The sequence below is a fragment of the Colias eurytheme genome, chromosome 2, assembly GCF_061535395.1.
Source record: "Colias eurytheme isolate Ceu_HAF_F1 chromosome 2, ilColEury1 Martin Lab GWU primary, whole genome shotgun sequence".
NCBI classification, from domain to species: domain Eukaryota; kingdom Metazoa; phylum Arthropoda; class Insecta; order Lepidoptera; family Pieridae; genus Colias; species Colias eurytheme.
Window position 1 is genome coordinate 7,633,338 of NC_142981.1, and position 27,068 is coordinate 7,660,405.

The 27,068-nt window shown below is 32.6% G+C and overlaps 5 protein-coding genes and 1 long non-coding RNA gene across 11 annotated transcripts; 4 read left to right on the plus strand and 2 right to left on the minus strand.

The window, feature by feature from the left end:
* Positions 1-530: 530 nt before the first annotated feature.
* Sec61beta (Sec61 translocon subunit beta) lies at positions 531-1,320 on the minus strand. Its single transcript, XM_090114406.1, has 3 exons — positions 1,162-1,320; positions 879-1,081; positions 531-800 (listed from the first exon to the last, which is right to left on the minus strand). Exons 1-3 carry the CDS (start codon positions 1,162-1,164, stop codon positions 713-715), a joined length of 294 nt encoding a protein of 97 aa, XP_089970532.1. The 5' UTR covers positions 1,165-1,320; the 3' UTR covers positions 531-712.
* Positions 1,321-1,748: 428 nt separating this feature from the next.
* LOC149910491 (uncharacterized) lies at positions 1,749-2,464 on the plus strand. The gene is made up of 2 exons (XR_016457324.1): positions 1,749-1,952; positions 2,224-2,464. It is a non-coding gene; the product is annotated as an uncharacterized LOC149910491 (long non-coding RNA).
* Positions 2,465-3,257: 793 nt separating this feature from the next.
* Positions 3,258-7,685, plus strand: LOC149910492 (2',5'-phosphodiesterase 12). Its single transcript, XM_090114416.1, has 8 exons — positions 3,258-4,038; positions 4,478-4,601; positions 5,079-5,218; positions 5,387-5,549; positions 5,621-5,909; positions 6,133-6,253; positions 6,340-6,491; positions 7,514-7,685. The coding sequence occupies exons 1-8, from the start codon at positions 3,378-3,380 to the stop codon at positions 7,625-7,627; spliced, it is 1,764 nt and encodes a 587-aa protein (XP_089970542.1). The 5' UTR covers positions 3,258-3,377; the 3' UTR covers positions 7,628-7,685.
* Positions 7,686-9,615: 1,930 nt separating this feature from the next.
* On the plus strand, positions 9,616-11,403 carry LOC149910493 (uncharacterized). 3 transcript variants are annotated; one of them, XM_090114427.1, is made up of 5 exons: positions 9,616-9,717; positions 10,021-10,109; positions 10,193-10,618; positions 10,723-10,882; positions 10,960-11,403. In XM_090114427.1, exons 2-5 carry the CDS (start codon positions 10,043-10,045, stop codon positions 11,183-11,185), a joined length of 879 nt encoding a protein of 292 aa, XP_089970553.1. In that variant the 5' UTR covers positions 9,616-9,717; positions 10,021-10,042; the 3' UTR covers positions 11,186-11,403. The 3 variants fall into 3 exon arrangements, with proteins under 3 accessions (XP_089970553.1, XP_089970566.1, XP_089970559.1); XM_090114440.1 differs by lacking the exon at positions 9,616-9,717 and adding an exon at positions 9,735-9,941; XM_090114433.1 differs by lacking the exon at positions 9,616-9,717 and adding an exon at positions 9,735-9,937.
* LOC149910494 (uncharacterized) lies at positions 9,667-18,789 on the plus strand. Of its 2 annotated transcripts, XM_090114458.1 has the most exons (4): positions 9,667-9,717; positions 12,173-12,251; positions 17,574-17,928; positions 18,565-18,789. In XM_090114458.1, the coding sequence occupies exons 2-4, from the start codon at positions 12,190-12,192 to the stop codon at positions 18,766-18,768; spliced, it is 621 nt and encodes a 206-aa protein (XP_089970584.1). In that variant the 5' UTR covers positions 9,667-9,717; positions 12,173-12,189; the 3' UTR covers positions 18,769-18,789. The 2 variants fall into 2 exon arrangements, with proteins under 2 accessions (XP_089970584.1, XP_089970577.1); XM_090114451.1 differs by lacking the exons at positions 9,667-9,717; positions 12,173-12,251 and adding an exon at positions 14,615-14,840.
* A 427-nt stretch (positions 18,790-19,216) lies between these two features.
* On the minus strand, positions 19,217-26,693 carry Caper (RNA-binding protein 39-like protein Caper). Of its 3 annotated transcripts, none has more exons than XM_090114465.1 (9): positions 26,530-26,693; positions 25,763-25,817; positions 24,644-24,720; positions 24,000-24,561; positions 23,645-23,911; positions 21,836-22,051; positions 20,819-20,842; positions 19,819-19,940; positions 19,217-19,596 (listed from the first exon to the last, which is right to left on the minus strand). In XM_090114465.1, the coding sequence occupies exons 2-9, from the start codon at positions 25,814-25,816 to the stop codon at positions 19,308-19,310; spliced, it is 1,611 nt and encodes a 536-aa protein (XP_089970591.1). In that variant the 5' UTR covers position 25,817; positions 26,530-26,693; the 3' UTR covers positions 19,217-19,307. The 3 variants fall into 3 exon arrangements, with proteins under 3 accessions (XP_089970591.1, XP_089970599.1, XP_089970607.1); XM_090114473.1 differs by lacking the exon at positions 26,530-26,693 and adding an exon at positions 26,238-26,455; XM_090114481.1 differs by lacking the exon at positions 20,819-20,842 and having other exon boundaries at positions 26,530-26,692.
* Between the last annotated feature and the right edge of the window lie 375 nt (positions 26,694-27,068).

Below are 27,068 nucleotides of genomic sequence, written 5' to 3' on the forward strand. Positions count from 1 at the left end.
CAAACTATAGAGGAAGGCTATATGCACAGTTGACAGATATATACCTGTGCTATAGGCTTTATATCATCACGCTAAGACTAACAGGAGCAGAGCAGTGCGGGTGAAAGCACAGCTAGTATGAAATATACAAATAATCACCTAATGCAGCTTTGGCTATAGGGGTACCCCAACCAAGTTGAAAATACTGTGTTATTCAAGAATAAATCATAACAATACAACCATAGCAATATGATAACTAAATATGATCATATTGTTTAATACTAAAGAATGAAAAAACTGGGAAAGTATCAAATCACAATAATTCCAAAATTAAAACTGCATTAATTTCATATACAAAATTTATAGATCTGAAGACCTTTTTGTATCATAGTTTTGTAAACCTTAGTGCTTTAAAATAATTGAAAGAAAATTTTTCTAGTTCCTTTCCATTTAAAATATTAATGACTATAATTAATAATTATTATAGTCCCAAATGTACTGTTGACATAATTTAGTTTAAATTTATTCATGCAAAAATTGAAAAAGACTCATATTTAAAATGTATTTATTCATTTATGACATAATCTTAAATCTAGAATAAAAGTTAAGATCAAAGTAACATACAACATAAAAATATTTATAGTAAATTCACCAAATATTTAATCACTCATAACTTAAATATTCACTCTCTCCCCATTAATTGAAAGTTCCTTAAACAGTCTCATTACGATCTCTAAGCCCTAGTGTATTTTCCCCAGATGTGCAGCATAAAAACAGAGGCAATGAAGAGAAGAGACATCACTAACACTGGTACAGGACCTCTGAAAAATAAAACAATATTTAAAAATTACTTTACCAACATTTAATGTTTTGAATGAATCAGTATTTAAGCTACTCACACTTTAACACCAGGGGAGTCATCGGTGTAGAAACGCCACATGCCACCAGAGCCAGCGCCAGTAGTACGGCTTCTTGCAGCTGTTGTCGTGGTTGTTGATTTACGTTGCCTTACAGTACCGCCGCTAGATGCTCTAGGAGCAATCGATGCTTTACTTGGAGACCGACTCCCTGATCCCACCGATGTAGAACTCGGAGCAGCTGGCTGAAATAAATAGGTTTTATAATTATTTATACAATTAATTTAACTCATAAGTATCACAATTTTATGTGTGTGATGTTTACCATTTTAGATAAATTAGTTTTAATTCACTTTTAACACGTTACACGGTATATTGTACAGAGATATCTGCAATGAAATATCTTGAACTTCCAATATACGTCAACTGGGTGAACGGGAATTGTGCTACACGTACACAAAACTTGACACGTTGTCATTGCGTTGTCAATATTGTTGCCAGAAACCACTTACAGCAAGAGAACACTAAAAAATAATATAATATACAGTAATTATTTTGTTCTATGACACTTTTATTAGCTTCAAATATATAGATCTAAGTATATAACAGCAAATTTCACGCTTCCGAACCTGCTCAGAATAAAAAAAGTATACTCGAGTCTCGAAAGATTTTGACTCGCTTTGAACATTTATATGTACACTTACCAGTTATCAAGGATCGGTGACAAAACAACAAAATTTCATGAGCTAACATTGTCCTTTTTTTACTCGGAGCAATTATCAAGCCTGGAGAAGTAACAATTAATTGAACAATATAGCACTAGTTTGGCCTTTTTGGCTTATGGCAAAATGTCATGCGAAAAAAGAGGACAGTTATATGTCAGTTCGACAGTTTGAAATGACATGTGCCCATGTCAATTTGTTTCAGTGACCAGTCTGGTCACGGACGCATGTTGATTTTAATTATTATTTTTGAAGTGAAAAACGAGTGTTTTAGTTTAATTTGTTATTTTATGAAAAGACAATTGACTAAAGATAACATGGCTTGTGTTGCTTACGGCTGTAAAATCCGTAGTAATGTGAAATCGGACGAAGATAGAAATTTGTCATTTCACAGGTTAGTGTTTTGATCAATTTTTTTGTTAATTGTATGATAAATAAGTTAATTTACCTTATTTTCTTAATCATCTATGTTTTATCTAACCGTAATCATTGAAATGAAATCATAATCAGCTTAGTTTTTAGAAAAAATGCAAAATATAACTTCCATAGTGATGTGCAATTATCGATACTTGAGTAGGAACGAAGTACTTCATTGATAATGACTGCTTTAGGTTAGGAGTAAAAAAAAGTACTTATTTAAGTATGGATTTTATTGTTATTTGCAGGTTTCTGGCTTGAGAACAATTAAAAGATGTTTGAGTTAAAGCTATAGCACAGGAAAAATTGGAAGCCTTCAAAACATTCTCGGCCTTGTTCAAATCATTTCGAATCAGACGGGAAGAAAAGTAAAGTGCTTTGCAGAGATGCTGTGCCACAAGTTTAAGGTGGCATCTATTTTAAATAATAAATATTGTAATTTGGTAATTAAGTATCGAAATAAAATGTTGTTAAAAAAATAAATGTTTATTTGTTTTATTTGAAGCAATTTATTTTAAACTTGTACCAATTTTTTCCTGTTTGAATGAGTTATTTTCCTGTGATAAATTGTAGCTTATATGTTATTCTGATGTTTAAACTATATAATTGTAAAGTTCCATAAAAACTCATTCAGTAGTTTTTACGTGAAAGAGTATCAAAATATGTCCATTCTTATATATTTTTGCTTTTATAATATTAGTACCATAAAAACAACCTAAACCGAAATACCTTATAATATTTTTTATAAATACCACTACCATACAATGCAAGGCAGTCAATACGCATCGTAAATGAATAATTCCAAATTAAACGAATCTTAAAATTTGAAATTACCTATCCATAATTCAAAATTAAACGAATCTTAAATTATCTTCAAGCAATTTTATAACTTAATTTTTTTATTTATCGATATTTTAGTATTCGATAAAGTAAAGGCAAGCACTACCTTTTTAGAACAAAAAGTGGCTACATGTGGATTTGAATGCCAAGCAGATCACAGTGTGTTGTCTCTTTCTATCGCATTAATTAGGGTATTGAATAAAAGAGAGCCACTATATAAGAAACGTTCAATTAATTGTTACTTCTCCAGGCTTGTTAATTGCTCCGAGTTTTTTTAACTATATAAATATGTATTTTTTCTAAAAAATGAGATTTCTTACAAAATTAGGAAATTTTGTATTATTAACCTTGTATCTACGTGAGATGTGAGATGACAGGAGATGACGGACATGGCATTTGACAATTGAATTGACATTTGGCAAAATATTATTATCGTTTATTTAGCACTCCTAACCTCTAGCCTAACCTATTTTTTAAATTTTATTTAGAAATAACAATAATTATTAATTTTCCCTATTGTTTGAGTTAATCACATGGTATATTTTATTAATGTGATATCGCTATGATATATGGATTTAGTCAGTGCATTCGTTTCGTCCATTCTTTATTAAGTTTATCTAAAACAAAAACTATGAATATTAATAAATGTTATTTTAGGCACATTGAAAATGAAGACAAAGTTGATATTGCGTTTCTATTCAATGTTAAAAATACACTTAGACAATTCAATTTAAGCAGAAAATCAAGTGAAGGTGTTCAAAGTTTATGTACGCGTATTGGAACGAATGTACAAAAAGTGGTTAACAAGAAGGTTAAAAAGAAAACTCAAAGCGAAGAATCAAATATACCTGTCCAAATTTTAGATGAAAAGCATAATGCTGTTCCTGATATGTATACTTGCATTCAACTATTCCAGTTAGGTCCATTAAAAATAAAAATTTCAGACCAATTCTATGATTTAGTATTTAATGCGCCTTGGGTTATAAATTTCAATTTACCCAAGTGTATTTTGATCGGATTTCCCGTTTATCCTGAGAATTTAGAAACAAAATATGCAGATAAATCTATAAGCATATTTAATTGGTATCGAGCCAAAGATGTCAATGAAAATGGGAATCCTATTATGGAAAATCATATTAACTGGGAATTTGTTGCAAACACATTTTACTATACCCCTACCCTAAAAGATATAGGAATGAAACTGAAACTAGAATGCATTCCAAGTAAGTATTCTTTTTTTATAATATACAAATATTTGATTTCTATATTTTATTATTAAAATAGCTGTCCGCCTGCGGCTCTGGCCACTTTGTCTTAAACTTGTAAATTATATACTAAAACTTTGCTCACAAATCTTTACAATAATGCGTCAAAATCCAATGCATACGTTTAAAGATCTAAGCATACATATGTACAGACAACAGCTGAAAGTGACTTTGTTTTTTACTATACAGTACTGTTATGTTTGTTATATTATGTTTACATAGGTAATGTAAAAGTTGTTTAAATAATTAAATAAATAATTGTAATTTTTATTCTATGCTTTATAGAAAAATCATTTTTTTTTGTCATTTTGTCACCTACTCTATCAATTTATTTCTAATCTCTTAGCTTTGTGTGCTTATAGGAATACCCCTATTAATTTTGTTCTTATTTTTTTAGAAAATATTAACACCACAGGACCTAGTGTTGAAGTGATATCAAAAAGTTGTGTTGAAGCAGGTCCAGGCCCTTGTCCATTTGAAACTAGACATCTGTTTACTAAAAATAAGTTGAAAAATGAAAGGTTTGTATTATAGTATTTATATTGTACCTAGTTGATTTAAAAACGACAGGAATTTCTTACAAAAATTTAAAGAAACATATTGAAATAACACTTGACCACCTCCTTGGTACAGTCATTAACTCTTGAGCATAGCACCTAGTGGTCCTGGGTTCCATTCCCGGTGGAGACGAAGAGAAAAATCAAAAAACCATGTCTCGGTTTGGCAGGGCAAGGTTGATCACCTACTTGTCCTTAAAAAAAATCAATGGGTGAAACTGATGTATAATGCATCTGCCCCTTACTCCACTAGGGGACATAGGACTTCACTTTATTGAAATAGCAATTAAAAAATAGTTAAATTGTCCTAATAATAATATTCTAATATTTGACTGTAAAAGAGATGAAATATATGAATTTAGCTTATATGTATATTACTTTTGCTTATATGTACTATATTACTTTTATTAAATAATCGCTAATATTTTAAAAGTATTTCAGTTTTCGATGTGTGACATACAATATATTGGCAGATTTATATTGTGATTCAGATTATACAAGAGCAGTTCTGCATCCATATTGTCCTCCTTATGCCTTAGAAATAGACTACAGAAAGCAACTTATACTGAAAGAGTTATTGGGTAAGCATTGTAAATATTTTATGATACAAATGTCACAGCTAATTAGCATAAACAGTTATTAAATTAAAAGTCTATTGTTGTTAATTTTTAGAATTCCATGCTGTTTATAATTGATTATTTTCCTATTATAGAGTGAAAATAAAAAAATATTATTTATTTTAATTTTAGGATACAATGCTGATATAATATGTCTGCAAGAGGTTGATAAAAAAGTTTTTGATTATTCACTCAGCTGCTTTTTAGAAAATGAAGGCTTAAAAGGATTATTTTACAAGAAAGGAAAAACTGTAGCAGAGGGCTTGTCATGTTTCTACAGAGAAAACAGATTTAGGTATAATAAAAACATTCACAAGTGAGTACTTGTTATTAAAAATACTTAAGTAAACATTTTTATTTTTGTAGGTGCATTGGGGATGAGAAAATATTATTAGCAGATGCAATTAAAACTGAATCATATTTAAAACCAATTTGGGATGCTATAGAAAAATGTGAACGATTAAAAGAAAGATTGCTAAATAGATCTTCAGTTGCAAGTGCAACAATTTTACATTCTTTGGAAAATGAAAAGGAAATTCTTATTGTTGGTAACACACATTTATACTTTCATCCTGACGCAGATCACATTCGACTCATTCAAGGAGGGATTGTTATACATTGGCTGCAAAATATTCTTAAATTATTACAAGCAGAGGTAAATTTTTATATTGCTTTTGAAATGGAAACAGTATTGATCTACAATTTAATAGTTACACAATTAAAAAAATTAATATCAAACCCCTGCCGAAAAAAAAAATTACTATAATACATATATAAAAATATTTAAATTATAGAACTGGAAGTAATATATTATAGTAGTGTAGAGGTAACATAGGTAAAGGTAGAGGTTGATAAAAAAATATTTCATACATTTTCAGTATACGGACAAACGAATATCCATCATTCTATGTGGTGACTTTAACAGTGACCCATCTTCTGGCATTTACAAGTTATATACAACTGGCAAAGCTCCTAGTACTTTACCAGACTGGAAATCAAGTAAGAAGTTTTTTGCACTTATCCTGATATTTTCTTATCACAATATAATTTTAATAAATACTTTATATACTGTTAATAATTTACAGATCCTGAGGAAGCTGTTAGTGATTTAAGTCTCTCACAAGATATTCAGCTAGGTAGTGCTTGTGGAACACCTCAGTATACAAATTTTACAGAGGGATTTGCAGATTGCCTAGATTACATTTATTACGATAAAAGTAATCTTGAAGTAGAACAGGTCAGTAGTATTCATGTATAAAGAATATAAAGTGGCAAGTGTATTTTATATCAGTCGTGGCCATATCGTAGATTTGCTCATTTCATGAAATGGTTGCATTTCATTATGTGGCCACCTTAATTTGACCAGTACGTAAGATTGTCAATGTTTCATGATTTTGTCATCCACATTTGGCCAGATCATATAAAATATAGAGAGTCCATAAAATATTGAAAAATTTCAGAATATTTTAAGAACTTCTTTATTGTCATTTAAGTCAATCGTCTGAAACAAATAGAATTAATCAATTTTTTTTAATAAAATTATACAAAGTCTAGTAACATACTTAATTAAACAAATAATTTTACAACAAAAACAATAATTTGAAACAAAATTTAATATTAGTTATCAAACATGTCATAATATGATAATAAAGTAGGATATATAAATGTAGATGGTTATATAATTTAAAACGCATTTTTTCTTGATTATAAGATATCTGCAGTTTCAATAGAACTCGAACCTCTTCGTCGTAAATTATTTGCTATGACTTTCTTCATAATGTACTTAATTGAACGAATGAGGTATGAAATTTTTTACTGCGATAAATAAAATTTTCGCCTGTAGCCGCCATCTTCCCATATAAACACAGCGCTTGCAGTGCCTCTTAAAATAACTACTGTAACTACTTTACAATATAATTAAATAATTTTGGACCATTTCATGAAAAAACCGTGCGTTTAGTTGCCCATATCGAGAAACGATTTCTTAACATTGATCTGCTTAAACCACATTGTGATGTGGCCAGTAGAAATTCAACCATTTCATGAACTGATCGATCATATCATGAAGTGAGCAAATCTACGATATGGCCACGACATATCCATTCAAATGAATATTGGTTGATGCAAATTTTAATAGATTTCATGTTTCAAACCATTCGTTAGATTAATTCGTGTTCCGCCTTCATGGAATATTGCAACATATTCGTGGGTCAAACAAGTATGTGTCTGTATTATTAAAATGAATTATTTTATTTACAGGTAGTGCCTTTTCCAAGTGTGGAAGAATTGAAAGCGCATACAGCCTTACCTAGCATAGTGTTCCCATCAGATCATATAGCTGTTGTTTCTGATATAAAATTTAAACCACTATAAAATCTTTAAGATATAAAAAAATATTGTAGATGAGAAATAAAGTATGTAGATGTAAATATTCAACTTTTTTACTTTAAACTTCATTTATTTTCCTAAAAGAAATAGAAATAGAAACACTTGTCTCTTTCTAATTAGGTGACCATCGCTTAGCAAAATAAGGAACAAATTGCTTGAAAAGCGAGCGAATAAATGTCCTGTACATATTATATTGATGATACACTACCTAATTTAATGTATTAAAAAATAAGCTGAACCATAGTTTAAGTACGTAAAAGTGCAAACACAATAAGTTATTATTTTCATACATAGCTGAATACTACGTTTTTTATCGTAATGTCATTTACCCGATCGCTTTTTAAGGAATTTGTCTCTTATTTTGTTGTACGATTATCACCTATTTAGAAAGAAACAAGTTGAAACGAAAAACGCTCTCGGACTGGTTTTTGTGCCATGGTTGATGGTGCCCACTGCCCACTCTAGTTAATAAATAATAGTTTTTCGTCTCAGTCTATTTAGTTAAATAATATTGACCTCAAGAAGTGAATTAATAGGATAACCACAGATTGCTAAATACATGCTAAATAGTATAATGGTCTTTATGTATCTTAACGCAGGCAAATTGTATTATTTCGCCGTTTACAAACGCTCGGCATGTTGTTATGATATTATGTCGAAAATTCGTATTCAGAAATTTTTTGGTTTGGATATTAGGGGGTTAAGTAGGGGGTGGGCTAGGTTAGGTTCGGGTTTTTTTTTACTAAACAGAAATAGGAGCCCCGCAAAGCAGTACTCCATCGGCTCGCGACCGACTTCTTGTCTTCTTCTTATTACAATATGCTGAGCGTTTGTAAACGGCAAAATAATACAATCTGTGGTTTTCCTATTAATTCACTTCTTGAGGTCAATATTATTTAACTAAATAGACTGAGACGAAAAACTATTATTTATTAACTAGAGTGGGCAGTGGGACAATTTGCCTGCGACATAATATATTATATCATCTTTCATACATTTTACTTATAGGTCTACCAGAATCTGATGGCATATTTATATTTAAAAAATTAAAGATTTTCATGTGGCAACTTAATTTGACAACTATCAAATTGGTTGTCAAATTATTTGTTTTGATGATAAATTTTTAGGATTTTGTCTTCAAAATCTTCTAAATGTCGATAAAACCGCTGCGATCACAAGCAAGAGGTGTTGTTTACAATGTGTATAGAAAAATATTCGATGAAGAAGGGTCAAACTCATCACAATTTTCAATTATAAAGCGCGTGAAAGATTTTATTGCTAAGTTGGCCTTACCCGTTTTGATACTTTAAATTAAAAATGTTATAAATAGGTATATAATATTGTTTGTTGATTAAAATATAATTTTATGAAAACTTATAACAGGAGTTTCCAATTCGGCTATTTGTCAAGTCCAAGGTGTACAAGTCAATTTTATAATGTGTTAAATCTTACGAAAATAAACATGATTTTATTTTATTATTGTTTTATTTTATAAAAAATTATAAACAATCGTTAAATATAGTAAATAAGTTTTGATCTGCATTATCATTACATCCATATTTTCACATGCCATAATGATATATTATATTCAAATAATATAGGTGTGTAATACATAATATAATTATGTATTACCTTTAGAAAAGTAATATGTATATTATACATGTAATAAGTACCTACATAATATTACGTGGATATCTCATTATTAAATACAGTATTATCCACTTGTGTAATATAACTAATGATATTGAGGACAAAATAAAAAATACGCAGTATCAAGATCGTTCAGTCCATTTTCCCTAGGGTTGCACACTCAAAATTTTGATTTCCCTAATTGCCATCAGATTCTGGTTTACCTATACCTCCGATATCGGCTATCGGCGTCCGATATCCGATATCGGATCGGATAATGTGAAAACGCTCTTAATCTGTGGTCACGTAGTAGATCTGTGGTGGTCACACATCATACGATTGTCAATAATTGTCATTTGTCATTGATGTCACCAGTCAGTGATCTATTTTAGGCAATTTTAGGAATTAGGAAGTCAAATTACAAATAGTACATTGTTATTGTAAAGGTATGTATGTATTTACTGATCTATATTCATAACATCTATTGATAAATACCCATCTATTGTTTCGTATTATATACCAATCGTACTTTTGTGACTATGAACCAGTTATGAAAGTGACATATCGAATAAGTAAGGTGTAACTTGTAAGTGTAATAGATTCTGATGGAGCTATATCAGAGACTTCGGCAAGTGACTAACTTATAACGTAGTGAATAAAAAGAACGTAGGTTTGTTCGCTAAACAATATTAAGTGTTTTACTATAATGCCATGAATGTTTTTTTTATTTGAGTTTATTTTTTTTAAAGGTCACAATTATTTTCTACAAAAATGCATAAAGTTTACTCCAGATTCAATAATTATTGTTGTCAAAAGCAATTGACAAATGTTCATTTCGGTAAGTATATTTGTAAATAGATAGATTTCAATATAATTAATTATTGGAGTATTAAAAATAACATCTTTCATTTTATTATATAGGCGGTAGAGATAAATTTGGTATATCTCTTCATAATTCGCCGATACTAAAGTTTCCTCAAGCCACTGTTCTGAAGTTACCAACTAATGTTGTTAATATTTATGCAACTGAAATGGGAAGATTTTCACCAATGAGAGAAAGAGACATATCTGGACCAGTTATCAATGCTTATCATGATAAGAATGTTATGAAAATAGATATAACCGTTCAATCAGATCCATATGTTCATAAATATGATTGTCGTGGTGCTGTAAGTTTGTCTTCATCTATGCAGAGCAATGTGCCCAGCCCCTTCAGTGGAAATCACACACATTTGAATATGCCAGGCTCACAGTGGGGCCAAGGATACAAATACTTATCTGACCATCTTCAAGGAGCTCATTATCTTACGCTAAGAAACGAATACCGTGATAGGTTATTTACAGGAGGTATGAAAAATTAAATGGTTATTTATTACAATTTATGTTATTTTATGAAAGTTATTTTAATATTATCTTTATTCATATTTCATCATTATTTTTACAAAGCATAGCCATTGGAACAAGAAACATGAGTACAGATACTGCTAATAATCCCATGAGTGCAAAAGAAAAATTAAAAAAAGCTGTCAAAGATTATGGTGCAACTGTCATTGTATTTCATGTTTCCATCTCAATCATGTCTCTGGGAATCTGTTATGTACTTGTATCAAGGTATGGAAAAATAAATTGTGTAAGATAATTGCATTTCATGCATATAACAAACTATAATTATTTATCATCTTTTTCAGTGGGGTAGATCTTGTAGCAGTTCTGAAATATTTTAATGTTGGAGAGGGGAAACTATCTAACATGATCACATCTAATGCTGGGACTTTTGTGATAGCATATGCTATTCATAAAGTTTTAGCACCAGCTCGAATAGGAATCACACTAACTGCAACCCCATTCATAGTGAGATACTTAAGGAACAAAGGCATTTTGAAACATAATATCAATTCAGGTGGTGGAAATTAATTGTGATTTTATGTTTTAATATTTTAGATTATAGAGGGGAAAGTTATGGGTTACTTTATAACTTAAATGTATGATCATACACATGTTATTACTGTAAACAGTGTACAAGATATTCTTTATTTCTATGTATAGATGTAGTTTTAATCTTAGGATATATTTTTTGTATACATACTTACATATTTTTCATTTTTAATATTTAATAAAAATATTTAATTTAACTTGCTTTTCTATTCAAACCATAATTGCCCATTTCTATTCAAACCTACAAATGTTTTTACTTACACTTACAATATGATCACAAGCTTTCAGAAGAAACAAAAATATATTTTCTTATATACCTATCACAGCAGTGAAGTTTACAGCCTACTTTATAAACTTCTATAATCAAGTGCCCTCATAGTCTTAATTTTTTTTTACATCTCTGAAACTTTTAGTAAAAAACATAGTTTTAACCTCAGATTAAGTAGATAGGTATTCTTAATTTTAATCTAATGTATAGCTGTAAAATATTATTTTTTAGGCCAAATAACTGTAACTGTTTCTTTAAATTCGTCATCTAGTAAATTTGCATATATGTATTATGTATATGTGGTGTATTTTATAACTGGACATTGGATAGTAGGTAAACAAGTAAGAAACAGGTCTGCCTTCTATTTGGCTAGAGTCTAAAGGTCATTCCCATGAAATACTTTGAGAATACGAAATAATATAAAACTACTTTTCAATTTTTAACTCTAATAATTGTAAGAAGAACATACATAGGAAAATAACATTGATTTAACATCTTAATTTGTGACATACTGCATATCTTAGATTACCTATCAATAATTATTTTATTAGAGAATAATAGTTATAGAAGGATGAAAAAAACGCGAGCATACATCCATTTGAATAATACAGCCTTGGTTGAATACGACTAGGTTTCTACTAGTAATTATCTCTACGACCTACGTATTTTGTAATGCACAATGTAAATTATTGTTATAGATATACATAAAATAAGTATGGCAGCATTAACAAACGTTGATCAAGATCAGCAAGTACTGGCTTCCTGTTTAAACGACTGGTAAGTTTACTCATCATATTCCAATAGGCCCAATGCGCAAGAAAGTATACTTATAATCTAGGTACGTGGCATTGTAAATAAATACTATAGTTAGTAATGTTAAAGTCCACAGACATAAATAATAAACGCGTATAAATATTTCAAGTCGAATGATTAAGTACATAGGTACTTTACATTGTATTATACCTATGCTATGAACTGTGAGATAGGTATTAAATACCTTATAGTGCCTAGTGGCTAGTACCTATACGGCTAAAGAGGTAGGCTTAAGGCTATATACTGTACCCATTATAGTATGTAAACAGTGGTGAGGTGTACCTAGGTTCAGTCAGTTCTTCAAATGATTAAAGTAGGTAGAGTTCAATAAACTGACGGGACTCCAATGCAATAATTTAGTATTAAACCATAAACTACGCAGTGTTTCAATAACTAGCTTAATTAAAGACTTCTAATAAAGGAGCAACTTCTCATCTCTATATTTTTGTATGTTTTTCACCATTTAGAACTTTTACGGATTTTAAACGCGATTTATTCACCTTTATATTATGTATAATTTAACCCGACGCCGACGCAGGCGTTTCGATCTTACATTGAGCGTCGCGTACCACACCACAGGGTGACCACTGACCACTTGACCAGCCCGTGAATCTATATTTTAATATTATAAAGCTGATGAGTTTGTTTGTTTGTCGCTAATCTCAGGTCCGATTTGAAAAATTATTTCGGTGTTAGTTATCCCATTTATCGAGGAAGGCACAGAGGCTATGCTATCTTAATCTTAATACTATTATAAAGGCGAAAGTTTGTATGGATGTTTGTTACTCTTTCACGCAAAAACTACTGAACCGATTACAATGAAATTTAGCACACATATAGAGGGTAACTTGGATTAACACATAGGATAGGTTTCATCCCGGAAATCCCACGGGAACGGGAACAATGCGGGTTTTCCTTTGAAAACGCGGGCGAAGCCGCGGGCGGAAATCTAGTACCTAGGCTATATATCATAACGCTCGCGCTAAGACCAACAGGAGCGGAGCCACGCGGGTGAAACCGCGGAGCTCAGCTAGTATAATACAATAATACTCGCGTAAATACAATAGTTCTGGATCCGTGGCAAATTAGCTTGATAGTAATCAAGTGCAAAAATGGGCGATGGATCCTGAACTTACAAAAACACAAGAAGAAACTTTGTCACTACATACCTAGACAGGGTTCTAGACAGGGTGAACCGATATTGATGATTTTTATTATTATAGTACAGAGGAGTTGAGAGTCAATATGATGTAGTCATTCACTCAGTAAAGATTTTGATAAATTCAACCCCCAAGGGAAAAACATAGGGACGAAATTTTTTATGGTCTTTATGGCATTTAAATGCTTTATAAATATAAATTTATAAATTATTATAATCGGTGTGTCCCTAATGAACATAAAAGTGAAAGCATAGAACTAATTACATACCTAGATAGCTCTAGTAAGATAATGATTTAGGTAAGTACTGCAAATTAGTCAAAAGTAATTGGATTTGCATGAAGGGTGCGATTTCGAATCCCGCCTCGTGATCAATTTTTGTCTATTCCTTATAAATTTATATGAAATTTATTATGCCCAAGTGGGCGAAACTGCGGGCAACATCTAGGTTGAAGGTATTAAGTACGTGAGTTATGATATAAATCCATAATAATATCAAATATGTATGTTTATATGATAGCGAACAATCTACACACTAGTTACAACGTTATCTCTTTTTTTTACAAAAAAATATGTTGATTTGATATTAATAAAAATATTACGTAGGCAGTTATTGCTACCTTTTAGCACATCGGTATACTTTTTATATTATTCTGTTTTTTTACAACTACATCATAGTTACATGTTTTTTACATTTATGATATAATTACTTGACCACCAATTAAAACCATATATAAAGCGATAGAAACAAAGATTTATAATTAATCGCGTAATAATATAACAACATCAAATAATTTAAATAAAGCTAATTTCGATCCTTTGTTCGCCGATTGCCGGGTCACTGGCTGCTAGTTGCGTATCTTTGTAACCCACATGTGGAGTACTCTATATTATGTGCGCTAACGTACCTAATTAAATAAATTTGATATTCATGTTCGGTGCCAAGTTAGTATGTGATATCGTAAGACGTCAACACAATAATAATTATAGGGCGTATTCAGAAAGAAAGCTTGAAACTTATAAGCGCTTATCGGCGCTTGTCATGTTCATATATTTTCCTGCGCGGGTTACCAGCACTGACAGGAAAATGACAGGAAAATATATGAACATGACAAGCGCCGATAAGCGCTTATAAGTTTCAAGCTTTCTTTCTGAATACGCCCATAGATAAGCAATACAACTTGAGTAACAAAATATTTGTAAAGTAAATGTCTTTCATCTCATGTGTTTTGTGTAGATAAACGGATAATTTTTACATCGGTTCAGTGTAGTTGCGTATTATTAATGTGATAGTTGTCAGTTAACTTTTTATCATTAAATCATGTATAAATATATTGTCTACTTATTATATGCCCTGGTTTTTCATAAGGGTGTGAGTGTTTTGTGTGACACAAGGTATGTTATTTTGTATTATTAATTATTTTTTTTTATTTTAATATCTATGTATATATAGAAAACTCTTATTAGAATATAGTTAATACTGAGACGGTACCTATAGATTGCTATAAACTGTACATACGGTATATAATAAAATCGTAGGAAAGTCAAAACTGTAGTTACATTGAATATTTAAGAATACACTCGATATCGAAACAAACAATATAGATTTTAGAATTTTTGTCTGTTGGTCTGGATGTATGTCCGGGCTTAACTCAAAAAGTACTACATGGATTTACTTCAAACGTACAGAGATAGAGACGCTTGAGACCTGGAAATCCCACGGGAACGGGAACTATGCGGGTTTTTCTGCGAATACGCGAGCGAAGCCGTTGGCCGAAAGCTAGTAAGTTATAAAATAGTACCGTGAGCCTAAAATAATATGACAAACGAGAAATGGCTCTATGTGATACAAAGAATATAATAGATATAGATTGTAGGTCATATAACCAACGTAAATTATTAATGTAGGCACAGATGTCAGATAATATAATAACTACCTACTGACTACTGATGATTATACTGAAATTAGGGCGCTTGTGCACTACAAGGAATTTTACTGTCCGGCATTCCGATTTTTTACGGTCCGGTGTGGCATGAAAAAACCGATGAATTGCTTGTGCACCTGTCCGTCTTTACTCGGATCAGTGCGGTACAGTTCAAGGAAGTTTGGCGGTATAATGCTATCATAAATGATTGTTTTTGCATTTTACAAGAAACGAGTAAAAAATATAGAAGGTGAAATATTATATTATTTCGTTATAATAAAAAGTAAAGTTCCGTAAGAGTAAATCTCTGTTTAAATTGCGTGTTTCACTTATTTATTTTAATCGGTGACGAGGAGCTAAAGCTATTCCCACTTGAACTTTAACTTACCAACACTTACTTAGATAATAATTATAGGCCAATGCTTGGTCAATGTATATAAAATAACAATACCGACTTCTCAAATCTCATTGCCAACTAAAAGAAAGTAAAACAAGAGCTTGCTTTCAATTGGCATATGCAGTAAAAACAGTAAAATCCAAGCAAGTGGGCACTTGAAAACAATTATAACTACAGCGACTCGTAAACTCAAAAAACCATCCGGAATAGGGAAAAGTAAAATGTCGGACAGTAAAATTACGTATAGTGCACAAGCTAGTATATAGATTAATTGCGTGCCATACCGGACCGTAAAAAATCGGAATGCCGGACCGTAAAATTCCTTGTAGTGGACAAACGCCCTACTGAAAATTTCAGTCTAATTCTCAAATCAATTGTGCACAGGCGCGTTCTATTATTAATTAAAATTAGGACTATTAGCACACTGCACAGTATTACAATATATTTGTAATACCTACTGTGCGATTACAATCCATACTAATATTATAAATGCGAAAGTAACTCTGTCTGTCTGTCTGTTACTCAATCACGCCTAAACTACTGAACCAATTTGCATGAAAATTGGTATGGAGATATTTTGATAGCCGAGAAAGGACATAGGCTACTTTTTATCCCGGGAACATGACGCAATCCCGGAAATCCCACGGGAACGGGAACTATGCGGGTTTTTCTTTGACTGCGCGGGCGAAGCCGCGGGCGAAAAGCTAGTTGGTTATAAACTTATATTACCTACTTGTTACAGTACCTAACTACTTACTATCATCCTGTGTTTAATCAATAAGGCTAAGTATCAATTACTGCCATAGCAATAGCTCCAGTAGCTATTCGAAATATGTTGATATACATTTTAATTTAAATCCTTATTTTAAATTAAAATGTATAAAGTTGATGCCATAGAGAGAATAAATAGGCACTTATGTACCTACTACCTACTAGAATGGTTAGTTCAATACCTGTACCTACCTACCTATTTCCTATACGTATGACTTCTCGTTGTGCAATTAAATGAAACTTGAAAGTAAACAAGTCCATAATATGTATGTTAAATGTCTTCATGACCTTTATTTTTTTAGATGTTTTATAGGTATTTCGCGTTATATACTTATGGTATGTTAGGTATGTATAAATAAAGTATAGATCGTATATTTTGAAAACTCATATTGATAATATAATATCTATTGATTTTATAAGAAATAATTTGTTAAGAATTCATTTCCTGCACCACATTTGGTATTTTTTTTTAAATAAATAAATCATTTTTGCTTGATCATATTTGAATGCTTTTAACTATTCCTTTTACTAACTACTAGTGGGTAGTGTCATGTTTAGTGTGGTCTTTTTTATTTGATTTCGTATCCATTGAAAAAGAACGTGAAGGGCGATCATCTGAGGTGGTAAATGGTAATGGATACCTACAATTCCATAACCATACCAATAATATTAATTGATAAACGAACTAGGTACATAATATTCAAACTTTTTCGCTTTAATAAAGAGACAGTGTTGGTATAGTGGTTAGGACCGGAAAAGTTCCTTGACTTTTCGAGACTGTAGATCATGCACGGTGGAATAAATTGTTAATTGATTCTTCACATTGCCCAAATTACTCATCAAATTCTAAATTATACATAATACGTCTAGCGATTTGATCGATCGTTGTTCTATACCTATTACTTGTATTATTATACAAAACATTGTGTTATGTGTATAGTTTCTACTTTTCCTATCTCGATGAATTCATGTAGGTAATCATACGAAACATAAGTTATTTCATATTAAATTCATTAAATCCACTCTTATTTCCAGCAATATCACGTCACCAGATGAAGGACAATATTTATTCGACTTCACAAAACATGACGATGTATACGACTGGCAAGAACAATCGGACACAGTTCGAAGTGTGGGGATGTCTAAGGCTGTTTTTGTATTACACCAGAATACTCAGTTTAGAAGAGCTATATTTTTCGCACTGTTGAATCCTCAATTGAATGGAGCTGGATTTGCTGGAATACGTGCGCTTGGATTTTATGATCTTTCTGGCCATACTAAACTTCAAATCATGTGTCGGGGTCAAGGGCAGTTTAATGGATTTAAAATAGTCCTGAGGCATAAAGATTTAAACGATGAGCCTAATTATTCATTTGAACAATATTTCCAGGTAGGTACATTGTATACTTAACATTTAATATATTACCCTTAAAAATTGTTGATGTATTAAATTACCTAGCACAGCCTAGCACAATCAACTCGAATCGATAGGTTTCATATCTTATATATAAAAATGAATGGCAAAATGTGTTGGTAAGCGCATAACTCGAGAACGGCTGAACCGATTTCAATAATTCTTTTTTTATTATATTCCTTGAAGTACGAGGATGGTTTTTATGTAGAGAAAACGTAAATATATACCACGGGCGAAGCCGGGGCGGACCGCTAGTCTTATATATAAAAATGAATAGCAAAATGTGTTGGTAAGCGCATAACTCGAGAACGGCTGAACCGATTTCGATAATTCTTTTTTTATTATATTCCTTGAAGTACGAGGATGGTTTTTACGTAGAGAAAACGTAAATATATACCACGGGCGAAGCCGGGGCGGACCGCTAGTTTATAATAAAATCGTTCAACTTGACTTACATCAGAATTTGTTATTTGTTTGTTTGTACTAATTGTTTATCCAAGACTTCTTTTTGTTAATGATGTTGCTAAAATATGTTAATTATTTTAAAATCGTATCTAAAACTAATATTTTTTTAAATAATAATGATAATTTTCTAACAACAATTAATTTCAGGCGCCCAAAGATGAATTCGCTGTGCGAAGTCTACCGTTTTCAGAATTCAAAGCATATTACAGAGGTAAAAGAGTGAACAACAACGAGACCCTAGATGTTTCACAAATAACAAGTATTGGCATTCAAATGTATGGAGGTGTTTACCAACCGGTGAAACAAAAAGGTCCGGCTACTTTAGAAGTGGATTGGATAAGAGCTGTTTAATAAAAAAATATTATGGGTCAATGACGTTATTTTATTCAACCTGATAGCACCTCTTCATTTTACAGACTTTTAGTACTTGAAATGAATTCCTTTTTTCTGGTAGGTCTAGAGATAATTTTTCTGAATATGGTATTAGGATATATGTTTCTAATATCCCTTTGTAATCTTAAAATAAAATTGAAACATATTTTTGACTATAATAATATATTGTAGTTACTAATATTTTTATTTACTGAGGACGGATTTAATTATTGGTTCATTTGTCATAGTTGTCTTATCGTTATAATAAACTTTTGTTTGTGTAAAAATCGATCTAGATTAATTTATAAGTCAGAAATCGTTATCCCAGAGGTGACTTATCGCGATTAACTATTGACCTTAAAATAATGTAAAAAATTGATAGCAGTATAAACTGTTATAGGGTGTTGTAAAACCAGTAAAACAAAAATTAAAATTAATATTTTATTCTAAATAATTAAGCCAACACACTATATTTATATATAAATCGGGGCATTTGATCGAGTAATCGTTCTCGCGTTCTATTTCTGGCGCGTGGGCAGGAGCAGTGTAAGCGCCGTCATGGCGTCGGGGAACAAGGAATGATAATTGACGAGGGGCACGTAGGCCGCCGTGATCACGCGCCCCGCGAACCAGCGGCCGTGCAGCGAGTTCACTGACGCCACCGCCGTGGCTATCGTGGGGCACTTGCAGTACACGTTCCCTTGAGGTGAAGCTTTATCGACGTAGACGTGCAAAACGCCGCCGTGTTTGTTGCATTCGCCGATAACGTCATCGCGAATCTCAATGTCCCAGCTCGGATTCGTTTCTCTGTAACAGATAAGAGCGGTGATTATGAGAGGCAAATATTGACGTTATTACTATTGTCACCTACTAAGTTTATCGGAGCGAGGCCTTATTGTATTTAATAAATAAAAAAATAGTGTAAATGAATTTAAGACTTATTCTTATTGCACATTAAATAATAAAAATTGAGAGACGTTGTTACTAAAACAAAATATGACATAAGATAAAATATTTCGATAAACTCACGTGGCTGGGTCGAACATGTTATTTAGCATAAAGCATTGCGTTGCGATCGGTGGCGCAACTTGGGGTTGAGCCGTTAACGTTGATCCAGCTCCCATTAGAACCGATGCTGCCGCCGGGGGAATCTGAAAATATTTTTTGCTAGAGTAAATAAATAAATAAATAAAAATTGTTTATTTCTTTTAAACAAGTTTTCATCTTGGGTTGGAGGCAAGTGCCTTCATTTAAGTGATAAATTTCACTTGTGTTAGAAGGCGCTTCTCTTCCATAACAATTAAAAGAAAGCTTAAAAAAATGGTTGCCTGTAAAGTCGGTTTTACGGGCGAAGATTTTACGTGACAACGTCTTTTTCTCCGTAGAATATTTATGTGCTGCGCGCGCGGCAGACCGCGGGCCTCTCTCTCGTTCGGTGACTCATCGTAACGTTACCGAGCGTTACACTTTTTCATAAGTGACTCCCAGTCGCAACCTAATTTAATCCCTCAGTCCCGGAATCACAGACACAATAGAAAATCTATTGTGTCGCGGCCCGATCGGGCCGCTCGGTGGTCAATGGGTTAAGACGTTTTCACGTCAATAAGGTAATGTGTAAGTGTCTCAATCAATTGGATAATTTTTTTATACAATTCATAACATGGAATATATTGTTTCGTAACTGCGCTATATTTCTAAACTTAATACATAATAGAAAGCTGAAGAGTGTTTCACACGCTAATCTAAGAAACTTCTGGACCGATTTCTAAAAATTCTTTCAACATAGGATATGTACACAATCCCTGAGTGATATGTACCACAAGCAAAGCTGAGGCAAACCACTAGTTATTAAAGTTTTCAGAAAAATCATATAAAAAACTCTCTTTCATGTGTATGAATATGAAATTATATACTTGAATATGTTCTAATGAATATGAGTTCTTATTAATTCATCATAATTTTTAAATGCATAAGCCCTTATGACTCTTAGATGTAAATTCGATCCGAGTTTGTCTGTTTCAATAATTACCTCATTATTTGGAGTCAGCCAAGACTGAAAAACACTATTAATAAGTACTGTGAAATAAGGTGTAAAATTAAATTCTTACTTTTATTATCAATTTAATTTTTTAACCAATAAATTAATTTTGATGATGCTGGGCAGTGCTACAGCACTTATATACGGGAATAATACATTATTTTTGATCGTTCTTGGGTTAAACCACGCGGAACAGCTAGTCTACAGTATGAAAAGTAAAAATTAAAAAATAGATTTTAATCTAATTCAGAAAGCTCAGAACGCTGAATTATTTCTGCATGAAATAGTGACATTTTTATATTGATCGCAGTTTAAGCCTGTGGGAGCAACTAGTTTCATAATTTTCTCTTCACAAAGGATCTAAAATACATTCAACAATCGTATTTATAATAATTATTTAGAGCAAAAGTTGATATATCTACAACTGAATTTTTTTTAATGTTGTTGCTCCTCTGTCAATATCTTCTCAACTTGCGTTATGGTAACTATACATAAAACAAGTTGTCCTGGCAAGCATTATTTTGCCTTAGAGCGAGCGCGCACGAGCAACTTTGTCTCCGCAACTATTTTGTCTCCGCAACTATTTTGTCTCTTCACCCATGGGCTAGTATGAAAGTGCGCGCACGTAGCGACGCAACTCCCCATACAAATTGATGGGAGAGACAAAATAGTTGCGGAGACAAAGTTGCTCGTGCGCGCTAGCTCTTACTCTTATCACTTAGGGATATGAAAAATAGATGTTGTTAAAAAAATTCATAAGACTCGGTCAAGTTGCAACAGGAGCATTTTATATCTCTATTTAAAAAATGAATTCCTGTTTCCCTTGGTCACAGCATCACATAATTCTTATTTTAATGTGTTTGTTATTGACAGGAGAAGGATCTTATTAAAAAGAAAAAAAAAATATTTAGAAAATGCGAAAACATTACAACCAACAGCTTTACGGGTTTCACAATTTCGCGAGGACAAGACAATGTCTGTCGGGTCGGGTATTAAGTAAATATGTACCTGCAAGCCGGTGCCCTCAGCGAGCTTGAACATGAGCTGCAGGCGGCCGGTAGCACCGAGGTCGACGCCCGCGCGGTCCAGCTCGTCCGCGTCGAAGCGCGTGTTGGCGCCGCCGTCCGCGCGCTCCGTCACGTTGCCCACCTTCATGGGCCGCCCCGCCAGCTCGAACCCGTTCAGCTGCTCCATCGCCTTCTTCGCGTCCGTCGCGTGGTGGAACTGCAACGTTTTTATTTGTTTACTAATATTATAAAGCTGAAGAGTTTGTTTGTTTGAACGCGCTAATCTCGGGAACTACTGGTCCGATTTGAAAAATTCTTTCGGTGTTAGATAGCTCATTTATCGAGGAAGGTTATAGGCTATATATCATCACGTTACGACCAACAGGAGTGGAGCCACGGGGGTGAAACCGCGCGGAGCAGCTAGTATTTTATACCCGTGCGAAGCCGAAGCGGGCCGCTATGTTTTTATATACAACGTTCACAGTTTTTCTGTAGTGTATTTAGTATCAGCATTGCACCCGTGCGAAGCCGGGGCGGGTCGCTAGTTTGTTTATAACCCGCCATCAAAAAGGAACTGGAAGTCAGCGGGAATTAGTTACGAATAACCGCACAAAATAACAAATAATATTGAAGAAGACTGGAAATCGTATAGCGATAATAAATAAGAGATTAAAACTATAGTGCAGTAATCTGGTTTTCAAAATGAGTGATTCTATTTTTGTATCTTTTTCGCTATATCAGAAAAATTCCGTCACATAGTATTATATTTCTTTGACGATATTACCTTTCGAGTCTAATACTAAACAAGGGAAAATATCCAACAATTTACATTTTAAAACATAAATTCGAAAAGAACCCCTTAAAATGTTACTTTAGTAAATCATTTTGACAACGTCTTAGACCGGGAGATACTGACACAAAATTTCGAGTCATTTGTAACAGGATGGCGGTTCTACAGGGGTATTAGTACGCAATGACAAAAAGAAAAATGATGGTGTGAACGCTGGTACCGGTGGGTTAGTCGCGTGGGCGTTAGTCGAACTCGTCGGAAAAATAGCGAAAGTCAAACGATTTGTAACACAAAAATTTTAGAATTTACCGATAGCCCATAAAAAAGAAGTAGGCGGTAGTGTCATGCCATACTTTTCCGGTATGACTTACAGCCCGCCATACCGACGCGAATGTGTTGATTTAAAAAAAACAATTATTCAACCATTTGTACCAGGCTAACTTTTGCACAGGTAACCATCGTCGTGCAGCCATTTACGAAAATCGCCATGCCATACTTTTCAGACGATTCCAAATGGTCGCCATACCGCCGAAAATCTGCAATTTTTTTTTATTTCGCCTATCTTTTTGTACCAGTATTGCATTTGGCTTTTTGGAGAGTATTTGATAAAATGTGACCATTATTATATTTGCCATACTTCTAGTAGGGGGAAAAAGTGCTGTCATACTTGAAAAATAAATTTATTATTAATTTATATAAGTGAAGATATCCAACACCTAGATCTTTGAAATTTTGTATTTATATTCGTTGATCCTCAAACTTACAGGAAAAATAAGTGCCATACTGTTACAAATCGTTTGACTTTCGCTATTTTCCGACGAGTTCGACTAACGCCCACGCGACTAAGCCGCCGGTACCAGCGTTCACACCATCATTTTTCTTTTTGTCATTGCGTACTAAGAACCCTGTAGAACTGCCATCCTGTTACAAATGACTCGAAATTTTGTGTCAGTATCTCCCGGTCTATCTAGTATGGTATCAAGGTTAAACAATTTGAATCAAATGACTAATAATACTTACTGTAAGGAATCCATATCCTTTACTTTTTCCTGTATCTGGATCGGTCATAAGTTGTATGTGATCAATTTTTCCAAATGGTTCAAATATTCCTCGTAACATATCTTCCGTTATATTAAAATGTAATGAACCCACATATAATCTTGTTGGTCCATTGCATGTCTTTGGTGCTAAATTAGGCAGTGTATTTCCAACTCTATTCTTTTCTGCTTGTGTGTGTTGCACAATAATGGGAACACCAAGTAATTTTTGCCCAGTCAATCCTAATGCCTAAAAAACAAAATTGATGTTGATGAAATTACAAACATATCTAAGAATGAACTATTATTTATCAAATATTTTATATGTAATTACTTACCAGTGGTACTGATTCAGCATCTTTGAACTCTATGTATGCAATCCCTTTAAATCGTCGCGTTTTATTGCATGTTATTAATCTAACATCTCTAACTTTTCCTACAGATGAGAAGAACTCTTCTAAATCTTTAGCCCTAATACGTTGTGATAATTGCATACAAAATACAGTTCGCAAATCGCGTTCTTCAGGCGGCAAATCTTCGAGTTTCGGTTCTACTCCTCTTGATTTGGAACGATATTCAGTTCTGGGTTCCTTATCTCGACTTTTCTCCCTCTTATCAGGGTGTGCACTTCTTTCTCTATCGCGACTCCTTTCCCTTTCCTTGCTACGCCTTTTTTCTTTATCCCTTTCACGTCCCCTATCTCTATCGCGTTCCTTGTCTCTGTCGCGTTCCCTCTCTCGATCCTTTTCCCTGTGACCTCCACGTTCTTTATCCCGATCTCGGTCCCGGTCCCGATCCCTACGATCCTTATCTCGATCTCTGTCCCTTTTGTCATCTTTGTCTTTAGACCGTCGAACATCCCTATCGCGTGATTTTCTCTTTTCTCTTGATCGGCTGCGTCTATATAAAAAATATAATAGTATTTGAATTTGAAAGTTATAAAAAAAGCATTTAATTTTTTTTATTTTCATATGCAACCCACCTTCTACTGCTTTCCTTTTCTCTGTCTCTGTGCTTATCGTTATGCTTGTCCGACCGATGCTTCGAAGACGTGTTATCCTGTCACACAAAGCACAAGGTAGAAGCAGCGCCACAGCAACACACGCCGAGTGAATAAATAAGATATGCATTAGTTAAAGAGAATTGATTATTTGGCACAATTTGTGACATTCCATTGATACAACGAATTTCGATGCAGTACCAAGGAAATGCACAAGATATTGGTTTTCGCAAATTCCTATACTACAGCAGTCTGTTTCAGGACCATTTGTCCAATGCTGGTGGTTGAGCTTTCTCCAGTTCTACACTTACCGTTGCGATAACCACTGACTAAAGTTGTACACAGCGCTAACATCACACACGGATACTTCTGCAAAAGATTTATGACCCATAAACTCATGGTCTTGTTGAAAATGTTTCTAAATATGTATACTTTAAATATTTTTAAAAAACAAATTGACACCATTTATTAACAGGATGCGTAAAAGAAAAATAATTAAGTATAGTAGTGGATACCTCATAGCGTTCAGGTCGGTGAAGTATGCTCGACAATTACCACAAAGTTCTATAAATACAAGAAATGATTCTCAAATGTAATTTTGTTCCATATCTTGTTGTACTGTCCAAAGATGTGCTTATAAAACAGAATTCAAATACTAATAAAACAGTATTACATGTAATTTTAATTTATTTAACAAAAAAATGTTAACACATCTTTAAACAGTATTCTCATATATGAGGACCACATTAACATGTTCATTATATACAAATACAATTTCAGTTCTTGGAGGGAGTATTTGATTTTTTTCTATTGTAACAATACAATATTATGAATGATAAAGTGAATAAAAATATATTTACTCTATAATTAAATTATAAGTGATATTCTCTATTAATTTAGTTTGTACTATAAATTTATGTATTTTGCTACAATGCAAAGCATTCAAATGGTTTTCTAGGATTTAAACCATAGGAGCATTAGGCATTTAAAGCCATAAGATTATTGAATTAAATGACTGATTGATAAAAAAATTGTAGTCAGTGAGCATGATTTTAACTATATCACAATAACAAATGAAAAACATTATAACATAAAACTTACCGATTTTATGTAAGGGGCTTCAAGCATAGCTTCAACGTCTAAATCTTCTGCCATCCTGAACAAAGTAAAAAGTCAAGTTATTAAGCTATTGACATATATTTTTTTGAACTCTAACAAAGCTAAAATTATTAGTAAGTAGTTATATTAATTTTAATTCACTCATACAAACAACAGAATGCTCAACCAAAACAAAATTTATCATACAATTTTACATAGATATCTGTCTGTATATAAAAATGAATTCACTTTGTGCGCGAAGCCTCAGGCATAAACCTAGTAATTTGTAATGAATTAAATACGGGTACCACTTCAAAAATATAAGTGACCCAGCTTGTATGTCTTAGGTTATAAGATACAACAGTAACTTATCATACAGCATACTTATTATATTAAGCACGCCATAAATACTTTTATATTGTACGGTTTAAACGCGATGGGTATTATAAGCGTGACCACAATCCACATAGATAGGTACCTAAATTACTCAAGTCTTTATGACTTAAATGGGCGCTTCCATTATGACACTTTTAATACTTTTATATCAGACTAAAAAGGTTGTAACAAAAATATTGGTGAATTACATGAAGAAAAATAAATAACACGAGTACTCGGCAGACAATTAATATAATGTAATGTAGGTACAATAGAAATAACAGCGATTTAATAGCATGCATTACTCAAATACTGTAACAAAATGGCGAACACTAGATTTTTCTGTCGTTTTACAAGTGGGTTAAGTAGAAATGTCGATCTACAAAAATATTTACCTTTTAATGGGAGTTTGCAAATAACAATGAACAATGATGATATTTTTAGCTTGTAAGCGTTGAACCTTTTTTTCACCACTATAATATTTTGTAAGCTTCAGCTACCTTCTTGATGTCACTTGAATCTTGATAGTTGATGTCTCATGTCACTCTTTCTGTTTCCGGAATCATAAAATCGAAATGTGAATAATTTGGATTTATGGTCAGTGTTGCCAATCGGTAGGTTACATTCACAGATTACATTATATTCACAACAACCAGAGAATACAGTGCTTTTTTTTTAACTTGTTCAAGAGAATATAATATATTATATTATACTTAGAGTATATATACTATCTATAAAGTGATAACAACCAAGTGGGAACAGTAGGCACAGGTGGGAACAACACGACGTTCCCGCCGCGAGCGCTCGTACAAATTTTTTTTATAGTCGTGGTTGAGTGCTGTCGAAGTGCGTTGCTCTGGAATTTTTTTCATATTTACGAATAAACATGGTGAAATGTGCAGTTCTATCTTGCAAAAACGATACTAGAAAATGC